The sequence below is a fragment of the Acanthochromis polyacanthus genome, chromosome 2 (genome assembly GCF_021347895.1).
Source record: "Acanthochromis polyacanthus isolate Apoly-LR-REF ecotype Palm Island chromosome 2, KAUST_Apoly_ChrSc, whole genome shotgun sequence".
NCBI lineage: Eukaryota > Metazoa > Chordata > Actinopteri > Pomacentridae > Acanthochromis > Acanthochromis polyacanthus.
In genome coordinates this window covers 15,976,133-16,002,277 of record NC_067114.1, presented here as the reverse complement: position 1 = coordinate 16,002,277, position 26,145 = coordinate 15,976,133, and the positions used below count along the sequence as shown (strand labels likewise).

General features: G+C 40.6%; 1 protein-coding gene across 1 annotated transcript; it reads right to left on the bottom strand.

Moving 5' to 3' along the window:
* Positions 1-25: 25 nt before the first annotated feature.
* Positions 26-21,196, bottom strand: LOC110964529 (hexokinase-1-like). Its single transcript, XM_022213295.2, has 21 exons — positions 20,839-21,196; positions 14,392-14,554; positions 10,237-10,385; positions 10,033-10,152; positions 9,707-9,802; positions 9,492-9,591; positions 9,105-9,288; positions 8,642-8,797; positions 8,418-8,505; positions 7,887-8,032; positions 7,496-7,688; positions 7,304-7,415; positions 6,667-6,815; positions 5,028-5,147; positions 4,770-4,865; positions 4,587-4,686; positions 4,320-4,503; positions 4,033-4,188; positions 3,777-3,864; positions 3,305-3,450; positions 26-1,910 (listed from the first exon to the last, which is right to left on the bottom strand). The coding sequence occupies exons 1-21, from the start codon at positions 20,899-20,901 to the stop codon at positions 1,763-1,765; spliced, it is 2,757 nt and encodes a 918-aa protein (XP_022068987.1). The 5' UTR covers positions 20,902-21,196; the 3' UTR covers positions 26-1,762.
* Between the last annotated feature and the right edge of the window lie 4,949 nt (positions 21,197-26,145).

The following is a 26,145-nucleotide window of genomic DNA, read 5'->3' as shown; positions in this document are numbered from 1 at the left end:
ACAAGAATGCAAAACACACTGCGGCTTCAGATTGACACAGGTTGGTTTTATTTTGTGACTGATTGACAGTGTTGGACAGATACAATCTAGGCTTAGTGAACAGAAGCAAAGAGATTAAGGTGTTCTGTGAGTGATGGGATTGGCTTTTCGACCGAGTAATTAGATAGAGGCAGAATAGCTTAGGACACGCTGGCTTTCTTTATCCTGACAGTTTGATTAAAAGATAGAAAAGGAAATTCAATTAACTTTTTTTTTGGTATTTTACAAAGATAGAAGTTAAATACAGCATTGAATCTCAGATGTACCCTGCCAGTGACAGTACCACTAACCTCAGAATAGATAATTTTCCTCTTACAGTGTCAAACATTTACACATTTAATTACAATAAAAGGCCAGCCTCGATATTGATAATCATCTCAGAGAATTGCCAGTGAACAAATTGACCAGTCTTACAATTTTAGTGATTATAAATATGATGAGGAAGATAAATATTTAGGAATTTGCATGAATTGTGCTACATCAATGAATTATACAGTAGTTCACTTTAGCACTCCTTGAGCCTTTAGGAGCTTACAGATAGTGAGTCTAGGGATATGCTATTTGAAGTCCTCTTAAAAGTCCCACTGTGCTGTTCTTATATATTAATACACAGTTTGGCCATTGTTGTTCCTCTGGCATTCAATGTTAGCACCACTTTCGTGTTTCGTGGCTGTTGCTTAGCAACTGATGAAATCTCACTGTGGCGATGATGAAGCCAGAACTTCTACAGACAACAACTTATCAAGAGTTGTGATTAGACCCAACAGCAGGACATATTTTTACACTATAGCACGGATGATAGAGATTGCAGTCTTGGACTCGACCAAGGAAGCACATTCAGAAGTAGTTTTCTGCTGATCTAACCACAGTACGGTTCCCTCTATTCTCATGTTCCTGCCCTTAAACACAGGACAGGCAACATGCGAGGGAATTTCACCGATGGCCTTTTCTGTGTGCATCATTATTGCAACAGTAACAATTTTCAACATCTCCCAATATAAAAATAAAATAAATAGCAACAATATATGTATAACATACTGTATTATATTCAGGTAAGATATTAAAAATCTTCAAGCAAAAATATTCCCTTTCATCTCATTACACATTATCTCTTCTCCTGTTGTTTCACATCTTCCTGTACAGACAGTGAATAGTCCACAGCAGACACACTTTGGTGACTTTGGTGTAAAACTGTTTTAATCTCCTTGCATCTCTTAAACATGTTGCAAGGATCTTTTTCTTTTCCCCTGCAACAATTGTGCTAGGAAATTTGTAACAGACTGCAATAACCACAAGAATCCTCCAGATGGAGACAGAGGATCATTATGAGTGTGTCAAGTTTTTTTTTTTTTTTTTCTTCTTTCTGCCCTGCAATTTTTTTCATGTTTTTCTTTCTTTCTTTTTTTTTTAAACAGGAGTTGAATGTGCGTGTTTTCTCCCCATGATAAGTTTCACCTCAGAAATCACAAAACTGCAAACCCCTTAAGAGACTGGGTGCCGTTACAATGGTTAATCAAAAATAATCTACAGACAGAGTGCCTGACTCTCTGCTACTAAACACAACAGAGAAAGCAGACTCCTTTTCTCTGAGTCACGCAGACGGACTAAAGCAGCTACTGGGGCGTGATGTGTTGATTGGACGCGTTTGATTAAGGAAGAAAGGAGACAAGGGGTGAGGTGTTGGGGGGGAGGTTGGGGGGGGGGGGGGTACAGAGGAGATTTTCTATTTGCTGTTTAGCTCTTTCCTCAGCCGGCAGCCCACAGCTGTGATGAGAGCAGCTCCTTTGCCGCTGCCATCCTCTGACAGAAGGAAGTTGACATTACACTTAGGAGCCAGTTCATCAACTGTCTGCTGCATGATCCGGGAGAAGCTAGAGAGACACAAAAGATTTAAGATTTGTTAGACCATGACAAAATGTGATGTTGAGGTTATTGGGGTTTGGCACAAACACTGACATAAATTAGATCATGTTTACTATCATTAAACCATTCAGCAGGAGAAGAAGACAGAGTTGGAGACTCTCCAGACAAACTTGACCGTTTCACGTTTGACAAGTTAAACAGGATATTTTGCATATCTTTGTGCCGGACACCCAGATCTCTCCTGTATGAACAAGAAACAAGTTTTTCTGGCTACCTTTGTTTAGCACAAACCAAAGCGTAGTTTCTTTTCATTTTTTAAGTGATGACAAATTGAGAGGATTGGGGAATTTATCCATGCCCAAACCAATAATATTCAGTTAATCTATGCATTGTTGATGAAGCTTTTGTGCAAAAACTTGCATTGAAGAAAAAAAAATGACGTGAGGGTAAGATATCTCACATTTAAATATGTCATAAACAGATCAGCCACACCATTATCACCATTGACAGGTGAAATGAAAATGCGTATATACAACATCTATTGTCTTGTCATAATGCTGGGAAACAATGAGTCCTGACATTCATGTGGATGTTTGAGATGCAACCACCCACCTAAATATTGCAGGTCAAGTAACCCCCCAAACCTACATGGTAACAGCAGTCTTTGATGCCAGTTGCCACCCTTAGCAGGACGATGTACCCCGACACACCACACAAACCTCTCAGGAGTGACCCGGGGAACACGACAAAGCTAAGCTGTTCACTCAGATTCAAATCTTACTGAGTATCTGTGGGATGTGCCAGGATAAGCCTAAGGTAGGTCAGTGCAACCCTGCAACCCACAGGGTTGCACTGACGCCATCTCGGTGCCACAGGACATCCTTCTGTGTCCATGCCCCACTGGGTCACAGGTGTTTTAGCAGCATAAATGGGACCAACACAATATTAGGCAGTATTGTCGTAACCGAATCATGATTTCGACTTGATCGGCATGAACTAATGCACATGACGTGTACTTTACATGTCTTGAGTGGTCTTTAGTTTTTATGATTATTCCAAAACTACAGGCATTTTCTGTTCATTAGTAGTGATTTCTGTGTTAGTTAACTTGCCTGTAAAAAGTATTTCTATGTTGAAAAGCAAAAAAAAGGGATAAAGCACCCATTTGGTCAGCCTCCCATCTTGGTGAGCATAATGTTTGAAAATACAATTCAGCAGAAGAACTATTGGCTCGACTCCACTGACCATCTTGTAAATGCACAAATATCTGAGAGTTTATGTATAAACCCATATTGTCCACCTTGCTTCTTTCGTGCTGGGATCTGTCTTTGTTGCATCTCATCTTTGTTTCTTATTCACTTTCGTGGATAGCAAACGGTTTTGTGGGATGAATCACACTTACTGTGGATGTAATTTGTACAACGTTCCGTCGACCCCTACAGTGATGTCCAAATGGTCTAGTCCACGGTTCTCTCTAATCTTATCCACAACGGCTGCCATTCCTGCACCGCACAGCTGAGCTGCACGTCGTGACACTGTTCCACATACCTAACAATAAGAACCATTATCATTATTGCAACACTTAACAGATTGTATCTGGAGCACGATAGTGCATATCACTCATCAAACCTTAAGAATAAATAAAACTGAAACATGTCCGCATGTCTTGTACTCCTTTACAGTCACATATTTTTCTGTCTTTCACAAGAAAAGGCTTACAAAATAGTATTGCAAGTATCGATTTCTTTCACAGTGCCCATATGTACATATTTAAACCCAAGGCTGAATTAGCTACTACATGTTTCAGTGGTAGTTTTTGGTCATGCAGAAATTGGAAAAACAAATTGTTATTCACACTCATCTTTCTTACTCACCTCTTTGACGATGATACTGTCATCACAGGTGATGTCCAGCCCTAAGCGTTGCAGGATGGATCTCACCTGTAGTAAAGCCAACCTGTCACTGGAGAAAGACACACACAGAGACGGAGCCATTAAAACACTCTACATAAACTCAATCAATTCCAACAGTATCCTTACAACAAAATAAGCAAAGATAACTGCTAATGGAGTTCAGTCTCCTGCTTCTAATGTTGTCACTTGCACAACTTAGAAAGTAAGCTCTTTTTACCTTTCTATCTGTGAGAGGAATTTTGTTTCAAAGATGCCTCTTGTCTTCAGTGTTTCAGAAATCTGTCCCCTGAACAGGAATCCTTTCTTGGTCATGTCTATGAGGATGTTCCGCACAATCTCACCGAGGTACATGCCACTGCACATTTTCTCGTATCTAAAACAGGCAAGCACAAAACACACACACGACAGACATATCAACAGGTGTATGAATCAAAGACATGAAGTTCTGTCATGTGTTTCTGAGTGGAAGAGCATGAACACAATATGTTTGTCTGTCAGAGGTACCTCTGCTTTCCCGGATTGAGGGAAAAGTCATCCACAGATCGGTCGTACTCCGTCCTGATGTCATCAAGGCATCCGTTGTCTCCGAAAGCCCCCCACTCCATGTTGACACACATCCGTCCTTCATCGCCCTCCATCATCTCAATGTTCCTCATCTCCTCCATGTAGCATGCGTTACTGCCGGTGCCTGCAATCAGTCCGATGTGTTAGCGAAACTGAGCTCAGAATACTGAATATTTATCAGATTTAGTCAATATAAGGTGGACTAACCAGCGATGAGTCCAACCTCACAGGTAGGTTCCTCATAGGCACAAGTCATCATGGTTCCCACTGTATCATTAACGATGGCTACGACATCCATTTCAAATTCCTTAAGAAGACACATGCTAAGATGCAGTCTACATGTTGCATAGAGTCATATTTCACAAAATGATGCTGCTCCTTGTATCCTACCTCTCTCCTCTTGATGGCCTCCCTCAATAGGCCCACCACATCTTCTCCTTCGCAGTCTGTCGCCTTGAAGCCCTTCGTCCATGTCACCAAGATGCCCTGCACACAGACACAAACAAGCTCTGCGTATTAGCCGACTATTTCATGGACTACTCAGAAGATTGTCTGTCCCTGGGCTCAGCATTTGGCGTTTTCCCATGATGCAGTGCAGTTACGAGACAGTACAGTATACAAAACAGAAAAAAAGAGAACTGCACTCACAGCATCCAGTTTGGTCTGTCGACAGGGGAATGAAAAGGTGAAGCCCAGAGGAAGACGAGCATTCTTCATGCCCATGTAGTCCAGGAAGTCACTGATGCACTGCACAATGTGATCAAACAACTGGAAAAATAGGAAAGATACGATAATGTGTGAAAAAAACACTATAAAATTAAAATAAAATGTCATTCCAATTTGAGTCTCTGGTGATTAGTTTTACTCTTTAAATCCCCAATATTTGACTTCAGTTAGGGATTTAAATTTGATGTATGGAAAAATGAATAATTCTTTTGTTTTTACACATCTTGCACTGCTTCATATTTCATCTTTCAGCAGGAATTACAGATGTGTGACAGAGAACAATAATTTTAGAGGGTCACTAACTCGCACAGTTTAGTGTTATTTCATGCAGTTGTGAAGCGAAGTACTGGACAAGTAGCTGTACATAGTGGGTGTGTCATACACCGACACCGTAGAGCTGCCGAGCACAACCAAAGTCTATCATCACCGGCCAGACAGTCAGTAATTAAACACTGAATCACTTAAGCAATAAATTTACTGCTGCACCACTGTGATGAATCTTTAAAGCATAATGCACTTACAATATCATCATCCATCAGTGATGTTTGAGTTACCATAAAGACACAATGGGTGCAAATTGTAGTTTAATTAAGAGTTGTTACGGGCAGAAAAACAAAATATATAATGTTACTTGCAATTTCTGTACTGCGTTTTTTTCTTATTTATTCTTGCACCGCCTTTATACTTTCCTACCTTTTCTTTTGGAGCTGCTGTAATGGTGAACTTTCCCTACTGTGGGATCAATAAAGTTTATCTTTAATATGAATTCATTCACTATTAACAAGGCACTGTGGGAAAATATGAGTTCACTGTATCAAGGGAATCTTATCTGACAGCACAGTCATTTGGAAGACATGATATGAAACATGCAGTGATGTTTGGACACACATCACATTTGATCTCTTCAGCTACCTGGAATTTTTTGACCAGCGTGCAGATTTAAGCCATTTTCACAGGTAGTTTCACTTGCTTTAGCTAATTAGACCTCTGCTCAGGTTGAAAGGGGAAGAAGATATGCTGAAAAATAAAAAACAGTGCAGGTGCAAGTTCTATCATGGAGAGTACAGTCTTTGTTAGAGGTCAGACTGAGTAAATTAAGACAAAAAACTGTGAAATCATATGGTAGTATAGTGGCATTATTATTCAGATTTTTCTGTCATGTGTGGTGTCATGGGTTCAAGGGAACAGATGGAGGAGTGAGGGTAGACAGGGCAGAGGTGATGAACTGGATTAGCCTCAGCCGGAGCACATAGGTTAAGTTCAAATCTATGTTTCAAAGCTCGTCAATTTGATGCTAATCTTAACCAGTGAGCCCCTCTATTTGTTTACCTTTAACCTACTGACCTTCTTCCCAGCTTCTATCCTATTTACTTACCACTAAAACAAGACTCACACATCAACCCCCTGCTCAACTATCCTAATCTTTACAGCATCAGAATAACTTGAGGTTAAGTTCAGAGCTTTTCACCTATATCTTCCAATGGGGTGTCCAGCTTGTGTAAATTCATTCAGTTAATCGTGGATTATTGTGTCACATGACAGAGGTTTGATTGTCTCTCACCTCCTCTCCTGTCCCCTGCATCACTTCTAGAGGAATAGCGTAGATCTTGTTGTGCATCTCCACTGTTCTCTTCTTTCCAGAACGAATCTTGACCATCAGAACTCTGAAGTTGGTTCCTCCTAAATCCAAAGCCAGGAAATCACCATTTTCTGGAAAAAAAACAAACAGATAAACAGAGAGACAGACAGATAAATACAGGAGCTAAAATAACCACGAGTTTTAGAAATTACTCGTCCAGTGGCCCAAATGAACACCGGAAGATGTCATCATGAAAAACATCCAATTATTGAATGCCAATTCTAAATCTGCAGTTCGATTTTATGGATACAGAGACTGTCTCCTTCTTGGTTATTTGTATATTGCATTATAAAGGACACAGTTGCATGTATTCTATTGAAACAATCTGACTTTGCTTTCAAAAGTTGAAAAAAAACAACAGAATTTAATTTGGACAAACTGTGACAACAGTACAGAGGATGTGACAGTCAAGAGATCATGTCCTATCACGTGACACGGTGTGAACCAGTAATCAGGAGCTTAGCAACGATAGTAGTTCTTCTCTCCTACCAGCAGATGTGTCGTCACAAACTCTCAGCCTGCATATGTTTAAGCATGTGAGTGAGTCCACGTGTTCTACCTGAGCCGTCAGGAGTGCTTTCTACAAAGGTTGGCAGCATTTTGACAGTGGCAGAGTCCTGAGTGCTCTTTGAAAGGCCATTTTGGATCTCTGTCCTCATTCGCTTCTTAACCTGCAGAAATAGATAATACTTTGATTAATAAAATGATCGCGTTATTGTACTAACAAGCAGTAAGAAAACACTCTTGTCACCTCCAGCAGCTGTTCGGTTGTGAGGCGGAATTCAGACAGTATTTGGTCAATTTGTCGAGATTGTTCGGCGAGTCTGTAGGCCACAGCTGTCACCATGGCAGCACCCTTTCCACTGCCGCTCTCTGAGAGGAGGAACCGGATGTCAGCGTCAGAGACCAAACGTCGGACTGTCTTATGAAGACGGCGAGCATACCTGAAACAGATAGTGTTTTAGTGCTGTACACACTGTAATTTGGTCTGTGGTCAGTATCAGACAAACTGATGCAGGATAATACAGGATTTATAGTTAGTTTAATTGCCTAGAAAAGTGCTAAATGCGTGATATAAAAAGGTAATGCATGTGAAGGACATGCAAGTCCACACATTTTTATTTTGTCTTATCGACACTCACTGCGGGTGCATCTTGTACAGAGAGCCATCGATGCCAACAGTGGTTCGGAGACGTGCCCCTCCTCTGTTCTCTTGTAGCTTCTTTAGAATGGCAGTCAGTGTGGCAGCTATCAGGTTGGCAGAGCGGGAAGACACAATGGCACAAACCTGGAGGTAGAGGGGAGAAATTCATCAAGCAGCACATATTTCATGAACAACATGTTCAAGAAAAGTGTCTCAGAAATTAAGCGCCTCCATAAGTTTCCAGAACATTTAAGGAATTCTTAAATACAAAAAGCCCCGAGATATGCTGCAAAAAGGAAACGTCGTTAAGAGCTTTCCATTTGTTCTTAAAGGATATCTTAATACAAATGCAGTAATGAGACTAAAGTATTTTCATTTTCTTCTTTTACATTGCTTAAAGTAGTTTGTTTGAAGGTAAAACATGAACTTCTTCAATATATTTTTCCCATGAAGGATGCCCCTGATTTAAACGCTCTCTTTGAGAACAGAGTTTACTTGATTCCAATGGCATTTCAGCAACAATACCCACATGCTGCACAGCAATGCAGTCTTCCGCTGAGGGCTCCACGCCAAGTTTGATTAAAATCTCTCTTGCCTTGGACAATCCCTCCTTACCCCTAAACAGGGCAAATGTAGACAGAGACACTCAATGGCTGACTAGAAACTAATAAGATTGCATTTAAAGGATTTTGTTTTGTATAACAACTTGATAAAAAATGAATTTCACTCTTTGCAGTATGGAGTGTGACTTACTTCTCTATGGCTGAGATGTGCTTGGTATCAAACCTCCCTTTAGTTAGAAGCTCAGGGGTGATCCTTCCCTCAAACAGCAGGCCTTCTCTTGCCATCTTCACCATGATGAGGCGAACCAGCTCCCCCATGTACATCCCACTGACCATCTTCTCAAATCTGAAGCACAGAAAAACAATAGACAACACGAAAGTTTGGGTTAAACATCCTCAGATTTGGATAAACACCACCATACTGTTCTAACAGTCTTCTTATAGTTAAATATGTTACTAGTAGCTGTATTTTAAGCAGGCAGATGCATCTCATTTTGTTTTCAAGACAAAAATGTTCTGACATTAATGAAATAAATAAAGAACAGCTGCTTGTGTGACTGACAGGTGATCATGGGCTCATTCTACATTGGCCTTGCAGCTTTGGAGTAAATTGCATTTGAGGCCGGAACAAAGCACTTTCTGGTTTGACGTACAGCTGTTTTCCCGGGTTGATAGAGCCTCGGTCTATCTCTCTGTCAAACTCTGTCCTGATGTCTTCCAGCCTGCCATCGTCTCCAAAGGCTCCCCACTCAGTGTTCACACACATCCGGCCCTCATCTCCCTCCACCAGGTCAATGTGACGCAGTTCCTCCATGTAGCAGGCGTTGGTACCTGTACCTGAAAACAGAGAAACACATCTATCAAATAAAGTGACTGCAATCATTTTCTTGACTTTGACAGATGAGTATAATTTTGTCAAGTTGTACAGTTGTATCTATGTTGTATTTTGCCCCTTTTTGGAAAGCACTGACTTCCATTTTACATCACCACACAGGCTCTTTGAATTTAATTGGTCTCTAAACTATTCAAATGCACAGTACCGATGATCATGCCGACTTCACAGCGTTGGTCATCGAAGCCGCAGGTCATCATGGTTCCCACAGTGTCATTCACTACCGCCATGATGTCAGCATCATAGTCCTGAAACAAATGAAAGCACAGGCATGTCAGTGAGCTTTTAACAGCTGTTGTCCGTGCAATTCTGCATCCCAAGATGAAGCAAATACAACAGAACCGGAGTGAACTTTAGACTCACTCCTCGTTTCTTGATAGCTTTGTTGAGCAGCTTGACAACATCCATCCCCTCCACTCCACTGGCCTTAAAACGCTTTGTCCACGTGATCAGATAGCTCTGGAGACAAACAGAGAGAGCCAGAGGGAAATGAGACAGGAAAAAGAAACATTTGAACATTTGACTGTGTTGTTGGGCTGAACCTGCCACACAGACATTACTCTGGATATTCACTGTGAACTGTTTCAGCTCATACTGTAAATGGACTGCAGGGTAGTTTGTCAGATATTTGCATGAATAATAATAATAAATTAAACACGCTGCATGCTACAGAGTTGACTGTTGTTTACCTCATCTAGTTTGGTCTGCTGGCAGGGGAAGGAGAAAGTAAACCCGACTGGGAGTTTCTTGTCTTTGATGTTGTGTTTTTCCATGAAGTCACCGAGACACTCTGCCACATGGTCGAACAGCTGGAACAGAGGAAGAGGTGGGTACAGGAAGAGTTTAAAGAGGCCGCAAGTTTCTGTCTGTATTTCATTTCAGTATAAACCTACTTTTGTTCCACTGCCGTGCATGATGTCCTCTGGTGTGTCATAGATTTGACTTTCCATCTGAACGGTCTGCTTCTTCTCATGGCTCACTCTGACACGCAGGATCCTGAAGTTGCTGCCTCCCAAATCCAGAGCAATGAAGTCTCCTTTCTCTGTCAAGACAGAAAGAGAGAGGATAGGAGGAGGCCGAAAAAGGGTGAAGGGAGGGAGAAATGTCAGTGCATTTAGGTACAGCAGCAGTAGAGCTCGACATTTCTTCCTAAGGAAAGTACTGCGTGTTCTACACATACATAACATGAAGAAATGCCCTACCAACAAGTTCATCTGTTGCTTAGTAAACAAATGCAGCACTCACTTTGAAGTAATGTCATGAGGAAAAAGTTATATATGGAATGATATTTCAGAAAGCTTTATAACAAGAAGTTATGTCCTCTCTTTGGGCCAGGGTTCTGTCCTCTCAACTCCTTCAAATATAGTGTAGCAATAAAAAAATGCCTAAGTTTTGTTCTGAGTGTGTAATACTGCATGACTTTGTTCTGTCCTGCTCCTAACTCCTGTATGTTTCTTGGTTAATGATTAATGCCACCAGAGGCATTATGGCAGCGATATTTCACATGGCAAAGAGCTCATCAGAGATGCTGCTTCATGAGCGAATTAAACTATTACACATGTAACATTTATTCAACTGACTTTAAAGAACAAAGACCTATGAAATCTTAACTAACCACGCCTGACGTACATCAGCGGGGTTACTGCATTCGCATCGGTATCTGGTTGGGTAAGTATGTATGTATGTGGGTGGGTGGTGGTATGTGTATGTCCAACCCGATCTCACGAGGATTTGTGAAACTGTCACGTAAATTTTTGTTTCTGTTTCGTGCGCACCAACACGATTTCGTCATGTTTTTCGTGCCGCTCACCACGAAATGTTTTTCGTGTTGCTCACAACGAAACCCGCTGTGGTAGTCACATCTGAAAGTGGTTTATACCGGCGGATTCATGACAATCTAAGCTGTCCATCGGCGTATACTGTTTGTGTATCGCGTTTGCAGCCTTTGGACATTCTTAGAATCGCGTTTGCAGCCTTTGGACATTCTTTAAATTCCTATGCAAATTGGTAAGTGTACCACCGGGTTATAGTTAGGGATGATGTAATGCAAAATATAGCGTTGGATTCGCAACAGTTTCACATTAAAAATATAATATACCCATTCGTTTGAAATACGTTCTGAGTGGCACGAAAAGTCCGCCGTTTAAAATACATTGGTGTGCATTTCGTTGCGAGCGGCACGAAAAACATGACGAAATCATGTTGGTGAGCACGAAACCGAAACAAAAATTTACGTGACAGTTTCACGAATCCTCGTGAGATCGGGCTGGCATGTCCGGTCAGATATCTCTGACCGGACATGCTGAAGTCAGGATAATCAAACTTGGCACTGAAGATCAGTCTAAGGTCCCCTGCTCGGTTGTGGAGTTAGAGGTCAGCAGATCAAGTAGGAAGGGATATACGTAGGATGATCAAAATTGATACAGAGTATCATGCATGGGCGTGGTTCTGCCCTCTACTGGGGGCTCGTCTAGTTTGTTATGTAGGTTCTTTATTTGTGAACAGTTCATTTGACCAGGTATTACAATATTATTTATATGAATGAATGCTGCTGTGTTAAAATGCTTAATTTATAATAATGCAGACAAAGAAAAATCTACTATGTCAAATGTAATCATAAGCTCTAATACACTGGATAATAATACCTTGAGTTAAGACCGTGTGCTGTGCTGCTGTTGCTGTCTGATGACTGTGCACCATGATCTAGTACATTTTTAGTTCATGGTCACTCAGTAGCATGTTGGCACCATAGTTTACTTTTTCTGTCTGAAATAGGAAAATAATGGTTTCATAGCTTTCTGATTAGCGGCTGCTTATCATACCGCATTTATAATAAGAGCACATTGACCTTTGATAAAACTGGTAATAACTTCTGAGTCATTACAGATATGATCTGCGACCGTCTAACTGCTACCTGTTCAATTCCAACTCTTACTCTTCAGTGATCCACAACCAGCAAATCAAACTCTAAGAAGTGCAAACAGGTAGTTTGACAGTAGAGGTCACTGATTTTTTATCAACTAATTTGTACATTCTCTGAGACTGCTGGCAATGAATGACAATGCAACAATAACTGAAAGAAATAGAAATTATAATATATAAAAGTAGAAATTCATGTTTGCTATATCAAATTATGTTATTTCAGAGTAAATGTGCTAATTATTCTATGAACTACTATGACTTGTAAGCTCCAGTGTAATATTGCATAATTGTTTTGATCTTCCATCACAACTATCTGAGCAAAGCGAGGTCAGGCTAGTGTGGTCCAGAAACTAATTTATGTCAACCACACCAGGGACAAGAAATGTTAAAGTTTATGGTAGAGTTAGCTGCTGCAAATGGAAGATTGGTTACAACTGTGGTTCTGAAGTCACTGTTGGTCAGTGGAAATGAAGAAGAGGTGTCATCTTCCATGTTCAATGATACATGTGAAAACACCCAAGATAATGAAAAATACTGTTCTGGCTTGCAGTAGACATATATTTCAGGTATTTTAATTGCTACAAAGCAAACTGATGGAATTATGCTTGCAGTAGCAGTATTTACCATCAAGTGATCAGGTGAACAAAACACAGGCTTTTCCTGCTCTTTTTAACCTGTTAGACTAATAATCGCACTTCCCAGCTCTATGTCAATAAGGAGACCATGTTGGATGTAATGTAAAATAACCAGTCATTCATGAGTGAATATCAGAAAACAGCTGTCAAACCTTGTGCTCCACAGCAGCAGCAGCAGCAGATTGATGTTTAGGATGAAGCAGAGAATTAAATCAACACTTTGTTACATCACTCTAGGTGTAACTTAAGGAATAACCGTTACTGTCTTCTCTAACAATGGCAACAGGATTAGTGGTAATTTCTGACCTATGTTGTGTAACATTGTGTTTCTGGAGCTACTGATCTATTGCTGTTAGAATAAATTACAGAACAGAGATAGATCAGAATGGAAACTTAAGTCTGTGTTCACATGTGAGGGAAACCGGAGCTTTGCTTCCATTAATATAGTGCTGACTAATGTAATAAAATCTGCCCGTCAGCTCAAGCTGACAGTCTCCTCCAAAAGAAAAGCTTGTTCAAGGTGAGAAAAAAGAAAAACCCTGTCTCACATTTAAGTGAAGGGCAGAATGACTGCAGTGACGCAAACAGCAGACAATGACATAATGACAAGGAGAGATGGGAGCTGACGCACAGCATTGATCATGGAGCAGTTTGAAAATCTATAATGTCTGTGTGCAAATGACCAGGCATTAACACTTTACACAGACAAAGAGAGAACGATATAACAGGGAGCTCCCTGTCACCGCACAACAAATGTTCTCTAGAAACCTCCATGTCCCATCTGGGTTGTACCTAAACTACATGTAGAACTTATTAGACGCAACAGACATTGATTTTACTCTTAACAATTCTTAGTTCAATATTTAGAGCAACGAAAATAATCCCTTGATACATTTTAGACGCAACTCTAAATCATGGTTTCCTCTTGAATGTGCAGCTCTATGAAGCCAACACGTCTCTCTACAATCACCTCTTCATCGGCCGCTGCAGCTCAAGCACAGCAGCTCACCTTTGACTCTGCTCAAACACTGTAAATCAACTCTATGATAAGCAATTGCAAGCTGTAATAGTGAAGGAATTCAGCCATAAATGTTAAAACCAGACACTAATCTGAAGCGAAATAATGGTACCAACAGCCCCACCCTGCAACCTGACAGGATACAGAGTCATCAGTATACAGCTGATCAAAGGTGGAAATGCTTAGTCATGGTCTTGATTGCTTGTTTTGTTCATTGTGTCTTCCAGCAGGAAAAAAAAACAAAAAACACCATATGTGCATGTAACAAGGCAAAAATCTACATTTTCACAGGAGGTGGTTATTAATCACCTGTGGTTCTGCTAACATAATGAAACTACATATTCTGTGGCTCATGTACAGGAACATGTTTTGGCATTGTTGTTCTGCTGCAAAGTCCCTTCACTGACAGTACAGCCTTGCCTCTGCTGACATTCGGTGACACAGTGATAAAATACAGGTTTAGACGTGCTAACCTGATCCATCAGGGATTGATCGCACAAACGTTGGCAGCATCTTCAGTGCAGCAGTAGGATTCGTGTCCCGGCCGAGTCCTTTGACCAGCTCAAACCCGAACCGCTGAGTGATGTCGAGTAACGTCTCATCAGAGAAACGCATGGAGTACAGGTACTTATCAATCTGAAAATGATTAAAAAAAAAAATAAAATTCATCTCAATCTCACCCATTAATCATAAATCTGATGCAAAAATACTGTCGATCACATATTAGGATTTACATACAAACTTTCACACTGTATCTGATACAGTCTCCATTTATACTTAAAGTCACTGTGTTTGTTGATGACACAGAAGTACAGTGATGCTGTTATGAATAACTCCTCATCCTATGAAGGTTGTAGTCATTCATGAGGATGATCCACCTTCTGAAATGACAAACATCTCAACTTTGCCCAGAAATAAATCAGAGCCATATAATCATTCTTTTTATGCTGCTTTATTGCACAGTAACCAAATGAATACCTTTACTCACATTGTACAGTAAAAATATAGTACAGCATCATCTTTGTGACACAGAGACTCACTCCCGTCAAAAGGCAATATTACATTGAGGGGCATTCTTTATGGTTTTATGACAGTGATAAGGCTACATAGGAGACATGTACAGACAGGGCAAGTCAGAGGTTTTTCTGATTAGAAATTGCACCAAATCCTCAGATAAAGGTGTTCGTCATCATGTCTGGTAATAATAAAGTTCAGCCTGTTGCATGCTCTTTTAACTGTGACTGATGAAGCAAACAGGCTGAACTATGCAGCCACTCAGGAACAGGATGTTAAACAATCCTGGTGAAACCCTTTATTGCATCACACAGGATGACTTGAGATTATGATTTGAAAGTGTGGCGAATGTCACAGAACGTTAATCACATACGACTGTTTAAATGTCATCATGACTTGCTCAGTAAAAGAGCAAATTAACCCTTCAAATCATCAGTAGGACTCCTAACTGAATTATCAGACTTATGTAAAAAAAAAAAAAAGGACTTAACACTTAGAATCAAATTATCACAAAATGAAATATTCACTCTCAAACAATGCCTGCATGTGCTGTGACGTCTGTGTTATTATTCACACTAAGAGTCATTGTAAAATCCATCAGCTAGGAATCTTACAATGTCCTGTTTCTAGGGTCACACATGAACAGTGTTTCCTGAATAGCTCTGGTGTCTGGAACAGGACAACACTAGTTTGGAATCTGCTGGTGCCAGAAATGGATTTTATAGTTGAGAAAACGTGTGCTACACTAGTGCTGAAACATAATCTATAATTTAATCATCGTTGTGGTATGAACATGTGCAATAAACACAAAAGATTGAGTGAAATTATTTTAAAAATAAAAAAAATACGTATTTTATTTACAACTACATCTACATTTGACCTATCAAATGGAACCCTGGATACTGGAGCCATGCATTTCTATCATTTGGCCAGTCAGATATTACTCCATGTGTAACTCTGGATGAAAGTCCCTTTTATTATGTAAATTCATTAGTAAAAGGCAGGATTAACTCTTGAAGTTATCTTTAGGATGCATAACTGGATTATCATCAGACTTTTATATGACATACAGCGCATAACACTCACATTTTCACAGGATCACATAATGAAATATTACTTGATCTAGCCAGTTTGGTTACGACTGCAGACACAGTGTATAAGGAAAGACAGGTGAGCAAGGAAAATGTCAAGAGATGTTTTTGTCCAGTATAGAAGTTTTTTTTTTTTTTTTTAAAAAAGGGAGCAGAAGAAATTTAATTAGCTGGAATTATGTTTGTCAATAAAATATGCTCAAAATAATTCATTCAGACGACATGGGAAATTCTGTAAGTATTTGAGGTCTAGTTTAACAGTGTACACTTCAATAATTGCTCATTAATCACAAGTCATTCCATTATTGCAATATTGAGCAATGTCATCATGCATTGCAAATTTTTTATCATATCATGCAGGCCTTTGTTCTTTAGGCATAAAGGCTATAATCAGCAGATGTTTGCCTTATGATTTTGCTATCAGATAGTTAAAGGAGTTCGGCTCAAAAAGAAAAAAAAAAGACCATGTGAAATGATGTGTTCCAGCACTGACTGAGAATAAAGCTGAGCTAATGAGAGGTGAAATTTGGGCTACTATAAATTGCTAATTTGGGTGTTCATGATCACGTGTTCAACAAACACCAGTATGCTGTTTAACCATGCAGCCCTCCTTAAATAATATAAACAAACTGCAAGCCAAAACAGTTGGACAATCCCATGGATGACAGCAGCAGTAGCTGTTAACTACTGTGGGTGTTACATTCCCTATATTCAGTCTAAATGTGGAGTCTGCCTCTGGGATGAAAGCTCATTAGCAAATGTTCCTGTCAGACAGGAGCCCTCAGCTGAGTGAATGTAACCGCTCACCTCCAGAATCCCAGCTAAATGCAGTACTGTGAACATACTGGACAATGCAACAAACAACCCACAGGCCTCCACTCTGCTGTGTTGGACTGTCTAATCTGTGGTTTAAAGGCACATTTTGACAACAGGAACATGTTGGTGCTCAACAGCACCCTCCTCTTCTGACGCTACAGCATCTGTTATTTCAATTACACCACAAACACTCACACAGAAATGTCTCCACTCTCTTATTATGCAAACACATTAACAAATGCATGCCTGCAAACTACACATCTTCAAAATATGTAAATATTCAGAAGAAATAGGGGTGACAATACATGAATATTCAAAACAGAATAGATACAGTTTACATATAATAACCAGATATGAAGGCACACAGATGTACAACCCACAAATCCTTGCATTTCTAAATGAATTTATAGATTTGGCCCATTTGACCAAAAATGAGGATATGAGAGCAGATCTCAGTCAGAGCAGCCATACCACAAATATCTGATGTTTACACAAACAACATCTGACACAGAACGTAAGAGATGATGTCATTTTATAGCTGAATATAAAGTAAAACAGAGTGAAAGAATAACTTCTCCATACTAATACTGACCATGTTTCTATACTGATAAATGCATGTCATAAAATAACACCTTGTTTAAGTTTTTCTATTGATATTGGTGATACATTAGAACCAATGAATCCCATAATGGGAAGTGGTTTCTAGTACTGGTGGTTCCATCGATGATCAATATTCAGGCTGGAGCCGAGTGCTCCTTGTGGATGAGTCCATCCAGCTTCTTACATTCAACTGTAATTGTCAACTCACTGTCTAAAGCTGTGAATCTTTTCTTAAATGGTTTCATCCTTCCCACAGATCTTTTTATGTTAGCCATAAAATGCGATTCAAAGACTGGTTTATATCAGTGTAGGGCGGGAAGATGCATCGGTTTAACCTTCGTGAAAAACTGGTTTTGCTTTTGTGAATGAACTTATGAAGTTTGTAATTGCTAATTGCAGACCATGTGCACAAACTCTAGCTGTCAGCTGATGTAAACAGATCCATTCAGGTTTGATGCTGCGAGCTATTTAAGCTGTCAACTCATTCTGTGTTTGCCAACTGTTGCTACACTCTGCTCTTCCTGCCAGTGTTTCCTGCTCCAGTATACTCCTCCCATCGTCACGTTGTCTCTTCCAGTTCTGGTTTCTTACTCGTCGCTGTTGGTAAAAACGTTTCAGCAAAATATAACAAAACTAACATTGTTTTAACCAGAACTCTCAGCCAGCTAACTATGCTGTATGCTTGCACTCAGCTCACCTGCTTGCATAAAACAGTGTTCTTATTTAAACTTATTGTCTAAAATAACAATGACTTAATAATCAGTAAATCAAATAATTAAGACTTCTTGGCACTCCTTAAACAACATTGTGTTCCTATCTGTCCACCTTATTCCTCGTTTGCACAGAGGAGCAATAAAAGTAGTCGTTTCCCACATTGCTCCATGCAGCTCTAACAGAAATCCACCAACCCCCAGACTATATTCAGTTCCTGCTGCAGGAAAAAAAATTAGCACCTCTGACTCAGCAGTTACCAGCGAGAAACCATGACTAAGCACTTCATCACAGCAGGACATCAACCAATAGAAATATCTCTGCTGTGGAATAGACTGTAGTGTACACACTAAATAAGCTTCATCTTGATCTTTCAATGACAATTTCATCAAAATATGAATTAATAATTTACATTCACAAATTAGGAGACACGAGGCCTCTGTAGTCAGCACACACGAGTCTGTAAAGATCATGTTTAACCCTCAACACACCACTGACAACTTTCTCTGACACTGCCCAGAGCCGGGTTTAAGTTCCAGGATATCACCCTCTCTGCCTCTCCTTCCCTCCCCGTTGCTCCTTCTTTCTCTCCCTTCTGTTTGCATTCCTTCTCTCAACAATGCCTTGTCACCACGAGGTCGGTTTGGGGAAGCAATGAAACCCGACTCCACTGTGCATGTACCCGCGCACTATGTTGTGCACAGACACAGCCTGACCATGTGGAAAAATACTGTCCTCTACGCTGCCCCCCTCCCGCACCTTATGCACACACACACACAAACCGAAACACTGCTTTGGATGCCCAACTAACAGCTTCACAGTGTGTCGGGGAGAACAGTCAAGGACACTGCAGCGGACTGAGTCTCTTTGACAAGCACGGATAGAAAACAGTTCATACTCAAAACACATCAATGATGAGACTATCTGTACATTTACACTGATGACTGCTCAATTTTTTTTTTTTTTTTGCTGTATGCAATTACACAATTAGAGAAGCATTTGTTGAGGCCTGGACAAACCCTGCTCTTTGAAAAACAGCACAATGGCTACACACCTGGCTTTGTGTGCGAGTGTGTGGGTGTAAGCCTTCTCCTCCTGTCACCTGTAGTCACATGGTTCAAAGCTGGCCTATTTTAGGGAGGCAGCGAGAGGAAGAGAGCAGGAGTAAAGAGGGAGGGAGATGTGTTGTATTACATCAGATCCTAGCTGCTGATTAATGTCTTTTATCATTACAGACTGTGGGGAAGGCAGCTTTGTGTATCACCGTGTGTGGACAAAGAGTGAACTATTTAACTGAATTGAGAAAATAGCTACAGCAAGGAGAGTGATTAAAGGCTAGAGAGTGTTATCTGTGAATTTTTATCCGTTTATACAAGAAAAAGACGAAAGTTTGATGCAGAATCGCCTGCTGATGTGACATCATCTCGAAGCGCCGAAGTGAATGAATTAAACAGCGCATGTTGAGAAATGGCCTTGGAATAGTTTCAAACTCAGACCAAGACATTAGAAATGTCCAGTATGACACAAGCAAGTGTGGACGTTTTTCAACTTCCTCTGACTCAGTTTTGCTTCATGAGACTAAGTTAGTTTGTAGAACACAGCTCCGTTTTGTGTCTGGCAACATAGTTTTGTAGCACATGTAATCAAGAAGGAAGTGACTGGAAAAACTCCTTTTCCTCCAGTGGACACACACATTCAACTGTGAGGGGCGAGTAAAACTGGTCCAGTCAGTTGTTTTAGAAGAAGCTTTGCAGCGGTAGCCGCTCAGCTGAGAAGTTATGAAAGACACACATTCATGGTGTTCAGCTCATATCACTTTTTACTCAGATTTTACCACATACTAAAAGAAGCTCAAACTGTTACCTCCAGGAGCAATTTTGCCTCATTCACAGTCATACACTGGATCATTCATACTTGAAGGTAAAACACAAATGTTTTTAGGACAAAGCATATGGACACATGGGCAAATCATGTACATTGCTGCTACAAACAGTGTATATTCCTACGACCACTAGCGATCAGTGATGATGGTCAGGTCAGCTGCTGAACTGAATAATTTATCTTCCACAAGGTCTCTCAGCTCGTTCTCCTCCTCTTACTCTGTTAAGCTCCAGTGAGAGGAATGAAAGTCTAAGTATCATTTTAACAAGAACACAAAAGAAACTCAGTGGCCCCTGAAATAAGTTTTGGGTCAGCCTTCTCCTTGCCCTCATGTGTGCTTTCATTCTTTCACGCTGACTTCCTCTCTCCTCCTCTTCGACACACCTCTCACATCTTACATCATGGCACCAATCACACACACGCTTGTGTCATGCCGACTCACACATCCTACTATACACACACACACCCCAGTGCAGTTTGTCACGTCCCAGTATACCGGTAAGTCTTATTATGAATGTCACTCATTGTTAAACTGTCTGTTTTACATTGTTCTCTCAAAATGGTGGATGGTTTTTTCACTTCCTTAAAGAGATAAATCATATATCAAATTGTTCCGGAGATGTACTGTGCTGGAACAGTCCACAAAAAAAGAGTCAGAAAAGTTTTGATGCAGACAAGCTCAGTGACCTCTACAACACATTTGCTCCTCTCCTCTCTCCTCAGCCTCTGTTTCTTGCTCACATCAGTCCATCTCCCTCAAACAAGGACAAACATCCAAAATGGAAACAAAGTACAGAAACCACTCACCTTTTTAACCTGGTCATCCTTGAGCTCAGTGTAGAAATAGGCTAGTAGCTGGGCCGCAATCATTCTGCTCCTTGTTTCCTCTCAGATACTCATACAGATTCACTCACACATTCACCTACAGATGGACAAAAATGCCAAATAAAATGGCAAAAAAAAAAAGAGTAACTCAAACTGTGCCCTGGCCTTGTTTCAGAGACACAATCTGTCACACGCTGCAAGAGATATAAAGATATCCTCAATCCAATCCGGTGGGGTTTAAAATAGACAGAGCTGCTTCATATGTGGCTAAGACTCCACAGCTCTTCCTCCTCTGTGCATGTGAGCAAAGCCAGGAAGCATGAGTGAGAGCAAGTTCAAGTGCAGGAGGTAGAGAGAGATATAGAGGCAGGGAGGGCCTCAGCACAGCCCTGCCTACTATCTGTCAGCTCATTGGTGTTCATGGCTCAGTGTACAGCGTCTTCTTCTCTGCCATTGGCTGCTCTGCTGACACCTCAGAGGCAATTTCAGTGATGGAGGAGGAAGAGGGAGGGAGATGGGGGGAGGCTTGTTAATTAGAGGGGAGGAGAGACAGGGAAGAGGGAGGACACAGAGGGGAAGAGTTGAGTGAATTTTACTGCTTCTATGGAAGTGGTTTAGTTACGATTCCTTTAGTTTGGGTGAGTGAGAAAATGAGTCACACAGTCATGATGTTATTTAGAGCGTCATGTTCAGTGCTTTGGTAAATGACCTGCTAGTTCACCGGAAGAGGAAGAAAAAGTGCAGCTCTTGACATCTTTGGGAACTTTTGACACTGAAGAGCTCAAAGGGTTTGCGAGGTGTTTTCTGTGGTATACCAGCTCGTTCTCCATAGAAATACTGCAGTGGAGGGTTTTTAACTCAAACTTCAAATATTATCTGTCCATAAAGGAAATGATTGTTGAACTAATCAGTTTTAATGATGTATAGTGTGTGTTAATGTGTGCAATAAAAAACACTATCAACTAATTTGCTAATCAGTTCATTGTTTTATGTACCATATGGACACAACTGGCTCGACCTTTTTGCTCTTCTACCTTCACCAAGACAAGCAGCTCTCTATTGTCAATATACAAACTGGATGTTTACAACTCGGGTAAGTGTAAAGTGATTTGCCCCCCTGATCCTTAAAATGTTGATTAACTAAACAAGGTAGCACACACCTGCCACCCGTATCGTTCCGTACACCTGCTTCTCCATAATTGAAGGAGAGCTTTTCACTCAATCATCCCGGGAGGCAGCCCATCAGACGACCACTTTCTCCTGCCTCATGGACACACTCAGACAGACGTTACATCACCATCACAGCACAACAGCTGTCTGTTTTCTGCACTCTCTCACGAACAACAAGCGACACAGAGGAACTGTAATCCTTTACAGACTGACTAAGTGGGCTGTGCAGTTAATTCCACCTTTAAACCTTTTTAAAAAAAAGCCAGCAGTGTGTGTACTACACCGATGTTCATCATAGAAAACTTTGATATACTCTTTTCAAATGTGGCTCCAGTTTTAAGAGTAAAGGGTCCTTTGTCAGCTGCTGAAACAGTTCTCGTTGAATTTAATCATGTGCGGCTTCCAATGCACAGTATATACAAACAAATACGGCTCTGATGATTTTAGTTTTACACTAAGAAGAAGAAACTCCTCAGACTATGTTATTCCCACGCCATCTATGATCTTTATTGATGAATTCCAAATTCACACAGCATTTTAATGTAATTTCCTGTTGTTGTGCACGTCTGTCTCTACTGCTTTTGAGTTTCTCCTTCTCAGAGTGCCAGTCGACATCAAACCTGCCAACCTGTCCAGGCTTGTTCATGTGTGCAGTGAGCAGAGGTGAAATTTGTGCTGCTTACACAATACACGCTGCATTGACACAGTTCTACTGAGTCTATTGTCTACATGAGGTAGCTGAACATCGGAGTGAAAAGTTTAGTGAGAAAGAATAACTATGATGGTCTTTACTGCTGGTGTTTGTCTCACGAAGCCTGAGCTGAAGGTCAGGTTGGTCAAAGTCATGATATCAGCCAGATAAACCATTTGCATACATCTGGCTCCAAAATTGAAGCCCACCCGGAAGTGTCAAAAACTTGCAATATCACGCCGTCCGCTAGGGTTGGCTCCAAAAAGCTTTTGCTCCATAGACCCCAATTCATTTTTGGAGAAAATAAAATTTGATAGACTGATGTTCTACAGCTCAGGATTTTTTCCCCCGTTAGTTTTCATGGTCAAAATGAGAGATCAGGTGGCCGATCTTAAAATAAATCAATACTGAATTTTAAATAAATCGTTAAAGTTGGCAGAGCCAGGGGGTGTGGCTATATTTGATAGACAGCAACAGAAGCCTCTGCGGTAAAATGTGGGCGGGATAAGAGAGTCTTCAGCGAATCCTGCCCCTAGCTGCTATCCGGTCCAGCCTGTTTGATGATGCTTTTTACGTCACTGGCTCCAAAAAAATCCAAAACGGCGACCAGGAAGTAGCAAAATCTGGGCTTCATTTTCTCGGCTTTGAAACCAACGGGTGACGTCACGGTTAGTTCACACCTGTTTGCTTATTGCTTTATTGTGAAATGTTCTCAAATACACTCAACAAAAATATAAATGCAACACTTTTGTTTTTGCTCCCATTTTTTATGAGATGAACTCAAAGATCTAAAACTTTTTCCACATACACAATATCACCATTTCTCTCAAATATTGTTCACAAATCTGTCTAAATCTGTGACAGTGAGCACTTCTCCTTTGCTGAGATAATCCATCCCACCTCACAGGTGTGCCATATCAAGATGCTGATCAGACACCATGATTAGTGCACAGGTGTGCCTTAGACTGCCCACAATAAATGCATCACCAGAGCCTATACGTACAGATGCAGATCACTCCATACCAACCATGCCAGGATTAAACTCCATAGAGACCCATCCATCCATTCTCTATACACCGCTTTATCCTCACCAGGGTCGCGGGGGGTGCTGGAGCCTATCCCAGCTGACTCGGGCGAAGGCAGGGGACACCCCGGACAGGTCGCCAGTCTGTTGTAGGGCTACATATACAGATGAACAATCACACTCACATTCACACCTATGGAAAATTTAGAGTGATCAATTATCCTCAGCATATTTTTGGACTGTGGGAGGAAGCTGGAGTGCCTGGAGAAAACCCACGCATGCATAAAAAAAGTGCTAACTACACCACTGTGCAGCTCCATGGAGACCACAAGGTGCAAAAGTTTGCTGTTGGGTTCCTACCGACCCCCACAATAAATGTTACTTTCATTGTTTCGCCAAGCAACCTAGCAGAATTTTACAAGATGAAACTATCAAACAGCTAGTCACCTAATATAAAACTATATGACAGCATTGTTTTGATATTTGAGTAATCATTCATTTTGAAATCCTCTGGTACCAGCTTCTGAAATGTGAACATTTTGTAGTTAGATAGCAATAAGAAAAAATACATCCAATATTTTCTGACAGTCATCTAATTATATTTTAAAGAAACAGCTTTTAGATATGGTTATAAATTAGATAATTGTTGGTTGCAGCTTTTCAGTTGTTCTATGATGGATTAATATTAAATCGTATTTCCTTGACATGAAAAGAAATTCACAAAAAATAAGCAAAATGCAAAGTAAAAATTCACAAAATATAATTTTAGGCCCATTTGTGGTGCAAATTTCCAACATATTTGCAATTAATCAAGTTATGCAGGAAAAGACTATGCAGAGGAATCTGGGGCTTTGGGCTGCCTGGTAGTTTCCTGCTTCGCTATGTTAGTTATCCTTTCTTGAGGGCACCCAGCAGGCTCAGACAGGTTACAGTGAGCACAATGCAGTAAAAAAAAAGTGACTAAAATATAGTGGATCTCTGCAGCATCAAATTGAATGACAATATGCAGTTTCTGAAGTTCTGGTTCTGGTTCACCTACACACATGGCTTTCCATTTGCTCCTTCAGTTAATCATCTATTTATCTGTCACCTGCATCTACAAACTTGGGCATCTTTCCATTTCCTTGTGATAACTCATTTACCTTCAGTGATAAGGTTTCTCCATTATTAAGCAGAGCCGCCATCTGAGTGTTGTCATCACACTGATGTTTCGGCGCATTGTGGTGTCTCAGTCTTCTACTGTCCACTCCACACAGAGGTTCAAATCCCAGCTTCAGTCTTTGATTCATTGAATCTGGACAAAATTATACAGAGTGAACTGAAAATGAAAGCTGCATACTACAGCAGACTAAAATTACAAAGTACAATCCTACCAGAATGAGTCCATTATAGTCCAATATAAGTCCTGAGGAACCAGCAGTGCAACTCTGCCCATCTGCTAGAGACCATCTCTGTATGTGTGTACGTGTGTGTATGTGCGTGCGTGTGTTTCACAAAGAGAAAGTGTGCGTGTCAAAGCTCTTATTGTTAGTTTGCTGGACAGACAAAGACACACACGCTCTCACAGAGCCTTCAACACACACAAGCAAAGTGCATATATAACAAGACTCACACACCTTGCTCCCCAAGGAATGTCCATTCAGGGCAAATCTGAAAGATGTGAGAGGTGTTCAGAAAAAAAGAGACAAAAGCTGAAGAGAGAGAAAAGGCCAAACAATGAGGGGAAATGTAAAGGAGGCGAGTGACAGAGCGTGAGAGACAAAGAAAGCAGATCAGCTCTTGTGTCAGTCTTTGCTCTGTGTTGGGCTGCACGAGCTGCAGTTTCAGGATCCCAGCAGGGTTTGTGTGCAGCGCTGCAGTGAAGCTGCTGTGGTTCAAGTATGATGGTACGAGGTCACTACTAGGATAGTGTGGGATTACTGTGTGTGTGTCTATGTGTGTGTGGGTGGGAGGGTGACGTAGCTCTCAGCTGGTAGCATTCTAACATGTTAATCCCTGACAGATTAGCTTCTGTTTCACGTCGGTTATCACGCAACTTTCTCTGAATTTCCTTCCTTTCTTTAATTCTTTCTCATTCAGTTCCTCCCTTTACGCCTTCTGTCTTGATGATTTAGCTTTTATGTGGATTATTGTCTTTATCTATGACACTGTAGTCTTCCTGCCTGTCTTCATCTTCAACGCAACATCTAATCTGGAATAAATGGATTAGCATTACACTGATCATTGCACTGCTCATGTCCTGGGCCAGTATCGCCAGATCAGTAGTTTCAGATTATAATGCAACTTGCACACAAAAAGAGCAGTTTGAAGTCTTGCCTAAAAAGATTCAATTAAAAAAACAGAAGATTAAAGATTAAAAATTTAAATTTTAAAGCTGGATTTTTTCAGGTTTCTGCAGATGTAA

Excerpts from the sequence above, each read along its gene's own strand:
- LOC110964529 (XM_022213295.2), bottom strand. The coding sequence starts at position 20,901 with ATGATTGCGGCCCAGCTACTAGCCTATTTCTACACTGAGCTCAAGGAT. Across the intron at positions 8,506-8,641 it reads CACATCTCAGCCATAGAGAA|GGGTAAGGAGGGATTGTCCA; the intron begins GTAAGTCACACT and ends TGCCCTGTTTAG. Across the intron at positions 8,033-8,417 it reads ACTGCATTGCTGTGCAGCAT|GTTTGTGCCATTGTGTCTTC; the intron begins GTGGGTATTGTT and ends CTCTACCTCCAG.